Source organism: Aplysia californica, unplaced genomic scaffold (assembly GCF_000002075.1).
Source record: "Aplysia californica isolate F4 #8 unplaced genomic scaffold, AplCal3.0 scaffold00185, whole genome shotgun sequence".
NCBI lineage: Eukaryota > Metazoa > Mollusca > Gastropoda > Aplysiida > Aplysiidae > Aplysia > Aplysia californica.
In genome coordinates, this window is record NW_004797455.1 from 1,133,676 (window position 1) to 1,139,675 (window position 6,000).

Sequence of the window (6,000 nt, forward strand, 5' to 3'; positions counted from 1 at the left end):
TTTGATAATGTTAATTTACCTCACCAAAAGTCCAGTCAAAAGTTTTTCTTTTTTTTTTTCAGGCCCGAGCCATCACAAAGCACTCTGGCAGATCGGATTTACACAGCACAGTACTCGAACCCTGCCCCGTTGCATAGAAGGGGGTCTGTGATGTCTTTGAATAAGAGGTATTTTTGTGACTATTTTTGCATTAATTTGTTATTGTCTACCTTGTGTAATGAGCAAGAAGACATAAGACTGTGTTTAGAGTAGTAATCGTCAAAGCTACTTCTTCAATTGTAACTGCTAAATTCAGTTTTTGAGAGAATGAACATGACATGTGCTGGCCGCATGTCCGACCCAGATACTTGCTAAGACACGTGTGTATGTGTGTGTGTGCATGTGGTATGAAAGAAGGCCGCTGATTTTTTGCATAAGAATAAACAATTGACCAAGCGAATAATGGTTCACAATACAAATGCCATAGATGGTTTCCAGGAATCCATAAAGTTTGTTGCGGGAGAAAAAATGAGCAAAGCCACAAGGGGGGGAAGAGGGGGGGGGTTTGTTCACCCTGCAAGCGACTTCATTGAATCTGAGCTGCCATTTTGGCTGTTCTAAATCAGTATGGCATTGTAGTACAGTTGCTGTCAGAAAATGGTTTGATCTTTAATGTGTTGCCTATCCTCCTAGCAAATATGCTATGTTAGAGGTTGATTCTTTGATAGCAGTCAATCATACTGTAGCTTTTATTGGAAATGGCATAATACATTAACCCTGTTTTTAAGTGAAAATGTAGAAGTAAATATTACTAGTGTTTAACCTGTTTGAGATAGAAATAAAAAGAAATAAGCAGAAGAGAAAGAAAGAAAAGACAATGAAAGTCTAGTTGAGGTCTCCATTGGGAACTAAAGCCTACCTGACTTACTATGCACGCCCATGGTCTCTATTCTCCAGGGATAAAGGTAAAGACTTTTGGTATGTATAATATAAATGTTTGGGTAGATGCTAAAGAGACAGGAACGTCTGGTGATTTTTTTTTTTTTTTGAAACCTTGGTGACTTTTGAAATTATGTGTTATTTCAGTGCAACGTCTAGGAAGTTGTCAAGGAAAGGCTCAAGGATGAGTATAAATGCAAGAGATGATTACTCAGCAACAAGAAATCCATTCACAGAGTTCTCAAGATCTTCCCAAAGAAAGTTCGAACCACAGGAGGAGTATGAAGGTTCCAGGAGGAGAAGTCAGGTAGAAGGCTATGATCAGAAGAGGTGGCGTGAGGATGATTATGGCGGACGAGATAGGCGGAATCGTTATGATGATGAGATTAGCGAAAGAAATCGACAAAATCGATACGATGAGGGGATGGATTATGTGGGTATGGGAGTTGGTATGAGTAGTGAACAAGAACTTAACAACTTTTCAGGTCGTTTGCCTCCTCTGAGAGATAATGAGAAGCCAAAGGGAAAGAGAAAGAAGAAAAGATTATTGAAAAAGATGGCACATCAAGATGAGGATGACGACGAAATGTTATAAACTTTAATTTAATTGATGTAGCTTTAAAATCTCTTGGGAAGCATCCAAACTTAAACACTGGACAGCAATGTTTTGTATCAAATGGCAGATGCATTTGGGATGTGTCAGGTGAAGTGAACATTTGCTGTTGTAATCTTTGGCCTTATTTGTTGGGCTTTGTTATAATTGTACATGTATGATGTAGATAACTAGAACTGAATGCAAATATTTTTTGGGGTATTTTCTATCAGTGGCTTTGATGAAATATGTTAATTTGTGATTTTGAACAAGAATGATTTCCTATTATAAAGAATTACAATAAGTAGGCCTACTTTAAGCACAAATACTATCTTCTATTGCTTTTTGCGCACAAGATGTTGCAGCTCAGTTGTAACTTCTCTGTGGTCATGAGAGTTTTTATTGTATTAGTTAAGGCTGCTCTTCATATAATAATATAGTTTAATGATTGAAGCTTTTACTGCAGCATTGGTTTCCTCATGATGGTTCTGGGGAGATCAACTCAAATTATAATCCTGAGGTTGCTGGTTTGGGGGTTTGAAGCTTACCTCGGCCTGATGGTTGTGTCCTTAGGAAAGGCACTTTACGCGAATCGCCCTCCCGCGTTCGAATGGTTACATGGCAATAGACAACGACAGATCTTTGTCAGTATGTTAGTGTTTTAATACCTGTATGGCAGCCTGCACTATACGCCTCATGGGAAGCTGAGAATGTTCTGAGTGTTCCAGGGTTTGCTGAAATAATGGTAGTTGTAAAGCCTATAGCATGAATATTCTCTATATAATGCAATTATTATTATTAAGGAGGATAACTGAACAACACACCTAAAAAACAAACATGGTATCTGTGCAAATGATTTCCTTCACAGAAGTTTTCAGTAACAGAAGGGCTGCACCAGATTTGACAGGAAAATAATGAGAAAAATTGTTATTTAAGTGTGAGAGTTCAAGGAATTCAGTACCGGTATATTTCATCTATTGAGATTTGCAGACTGTGCTAATGGCTTTTCCAGTTTTTATCCAAATTATTCTTGGTGGAGAATTATCAGTACAAAAGATTTGTATCCAAAGGTTCCTGCTTGAAATAATATGATCTGTGTAGCGTAACCGGTTTTTACACTTTTATTTTGTTTCTATCACCTCTTTTGTGATGTGTTGTCAAAATCTTTAGGATGGCTTTTGTCATTGTTTAAAGAGATATTAGTTTTCGCTAAGATTGACTGTGATCATTTGGTTCAACAAATGACTTGGCTCAACAGGTATAAATTTCCATCTCTATGTTATCAGTTCTGTTTGTTTTGTTGATTGTCGCATTTACTTATCTCAATGAAAGCCAGTTTGCTCAAGGAAGTTGTTGACCTCATTCCTAATTCATGACAAAATTCAGAGACTTGTTCTTTGTGGTTTTTGTATTTTTCTATGAAGCTGTGGTTTTTGGCCATTGTAGGCATGCACATGTCCTTCGATGATCAATTATTGTTTCACTGTTGTTACTTTGTTAGAGAATTGGATCAGATTTGTTGGTACAAATCGCTACAGATTGACATGGTTTTTGTATACCTTTGTCATCTTCTTTGCTTCTGGTAATGTGCTTACATTTATTTTTAGTTTACGGAATACTAAAAGAGTTAACTTACAGTTTTCTATCTTAATGGATTTAAAACACACAGGTATACAACAGAACATAGAAAGTTTTGTGCGGATTGGAAAAGGGATAGATTTACTCTTTCTGGAATTCGTTTTTCAGGGTCTAGACGTAATTAATTTTTGGCTCGATATGGCTTTACGGGTGACGTACAAAGTAACTTCATAAGCAAAGCCATCACTCAAAAAGTAACATGTGATATATCAAATTGAAGAAAATTGAATGAGGAATGCATTCAGACATGAAACAAGGATAAATTTTGAACATAAGCATGTATAGCAAGGGTCAGAATGAGGGATGAGAAAAATACATTTTAACTGAAAAAAAATACACTCACCAAATTTATTTATGAAAGCAAATCAGTATAGCTGTCGAATCAGATACAGCCCAAGAGCATAATCCACACTTTTTTGAATGGATAGCCTTTTATTTGAAAGCAGTATTTCAATTTTTGTTTGAGTTATGATATTTGTACTGAGTGGGGTTACATCATTCTGATGATGCATAGCAGCAAGAATGAATTCATTCGTTTATTGCCAAACTCATGCTTTGACGAGAGAAACTAGATGTTTTCAATTTCTAAATCCTTCCGATGTTTTCTAGTGACAATAATAAGTACTTGTTTATGACGGACCATGTTAAAACGAAACAAAACTGAGACACCCCAGCCTTGCAGATATATCAGCGATACATCTGGACAGAATTAAGAACTTATCTGTAGGTTCACAAAGAACACCCAATCATTAGCAATATTCATCAGATTTAGAGATTTTAAAACGATAAAGAAATAATAATTTTAATATAGATTTTAACATATTCTTTGTTATACCTAAGGGGAAAATCTTTTAAATTGGATAAAGAAACATTATAATATTTTCACCTGCTTTCAGAAAAATGCTCATGAGAGGTATTATTTGTGACTTTAGCGAATTTTTTGTACCCCTACATGACTTGTTATCTACTGTATTCAATAAACTGTTTACTAGATCTGATGTTTTGTGATTACTCCAGGCAGCACCTTCACAATCTTTCCCTTAAAAAAACTAAGAAATGTGAATTTAGGAACTTTCGAGAAGTAATCGTTGAAGATCAATTACGTGCTGAGTGCTATCCAGGGCTAACTCCTATTTCAGACTTTAAGAAGTTTTATCAAAGCTGTCAAGACTTTTAAAAAAAAATTCCCTTTGGGTCCAAAATGATTACGGCTCTTGTTCCTTAGAAGTTCAGTTTTATTTTGTACTTGATCCTGTTTTCAGCACTGGAATTCAGCTCTTTTGAAGTGATTTTCATAAAAGCCAGAAAAATGGAGTTATGACAAGATAGCTCTAAGTTCTCGAACTGATTTTCATTTGGCAAGAACTTAATTGATGGAGTTTTTTCCTACTATACTATTGGTCCGTAAATTGGTCCGTAATCGACAGAGTTCAAATGTTTTTAATATAAGTCTCTCTTTAGCCTTCTCTGTCCATACATTTTGCTTTCCTTTTTTGGCACATTTTAAAACCATGTACAAATGAGTTGTACAGTAAAATATGCCAGAATTTAAACTTCATAACTTGAAAACAACGTAATCTGGCAATTAAGATCTCCCTCACAATTTTTCACTATGCAGAGAAGCTTTATCATAACTGCAGGCTTGTTCTTAAACCGGTAATAATTTCTTGCCAGTCATTCCTCAACTGAAGCTTTAAAACATACATCATAAAAATTTTCACTTTATTACTCTTGAAAAAGCATTATAACCATATCAGTTGGAATCACCTTTAAATTGATTCAACTTGCTTTGCTTGATTATGAAAAACTTGAATGAGATGAAATGATCAGATGAGTGTAAGTTTGAATGACCTCTGCTCAGAAGCATGTTTATTATTTGTTTGTGAGTATATATGTGTCTCTATGCGCTGAAATAGGGCGCCTGTCAAGTTTTGGGCACGTGGAGTTATTGGCATCATCTTAAAGTAGTTAAAGCTTGTTCATTTGTCTTGCTTTTTATGAAAAACTACCCATCTATTGAAGTCGAAGTATTTGCAATTGAAGGAGGTGGGGTTGCCTGGTTTCAGTGGTAAGGTTAGCGAGAAAATGGATTCCAAAGTTTGGCGACTTCTAAAGTTTGAGAGATTTTGAACTGAAAATTTACATTTATTGTGCCTTTAATCAACATTTTTCTGTGAAATCCACTCTGAAAAGTGTTTTTAAATACACCTAAAAAATGTTGATTCAAAGCAACAAAAATTTGATAAAAATTGCCAAATCAGCGGACAAATGCTAGTTTCTTCGATTTCATTATTTGACAAGCGCCTTATTTCACCTCGATGCCTCACATATCATGTATTTGTGTGGATGCTTGATTTTTTGTTGTTGCTATTCCTTCTTTCGCTCTCCTTTTCGCAATTCGTTGTACCATACTCTCTTACCCCAAAGATCAGGCTCAGCTCGAATAACTGAAAGCAATCCCAAGTACTCTTCAACTTATTCCTGTACATGTATGCTCCCACACACCACACTAAACATAGGGATAAATGTCTGTAAATGGAAGGAATAAGTACTGTTAATCAAGACTCACTGTTTGCATGTAGCAAATGTTGGGATTCAGGTGAAAAGAATAGATTTATTCAAAATGAATTTTCAGCTTTTTGAATGAGATATTCCAACACCAGCATGCTGTATGGGTGTAATAATTACTTAATGATAGTCCTGACACTTTATTGTTGCTTTACTAAGAAACGTCAGGTGTTGTATGGTAGGGTCTTTATGCTTTGTAATTCAGTTCTTCTCTCGACGGGTACTTGAACTTGTAAAAAAATCAGGAAGTCATTGTCTTTGTTTAATTTCATTGTGATGATGTG

The 6,000-nt window shown here is 35.5% G+C and overlaps 1 protein-coding gene across 2 annotated transcripts in view; it reads left to right on the plus strand.

The window, feature by feature from the left end:
• Positions 1 to 3,472, plus strand: part of LOC101860895 (myosin-9) — a 45,202-nt gene extending 41,730 nt beyond the window's left edge. The window contains exons 31-32 of one of the 2 annotated variants that reach the window (XM_005098530.3): positions 63 to 167; positions 1,066 to 1,153. In XM_005098530.3, the coding sequence (XP_005098587.1) occupies positions 63 to 137 (75 nt within the window). In that variant the 3' untranslated portion in view covers positions 138 to 167; positions 1,066 to 1,153. Of the gene's footprint in view, positions 1 to 62; positions 168 to 1,065 lie in introns of both variants that reach the window. The other variant, XM_005098529.3, reaches the window with a different exon arrangement.
• Positions 3,473 to 6,000: the final 2,528 nt, after the last annotated feature.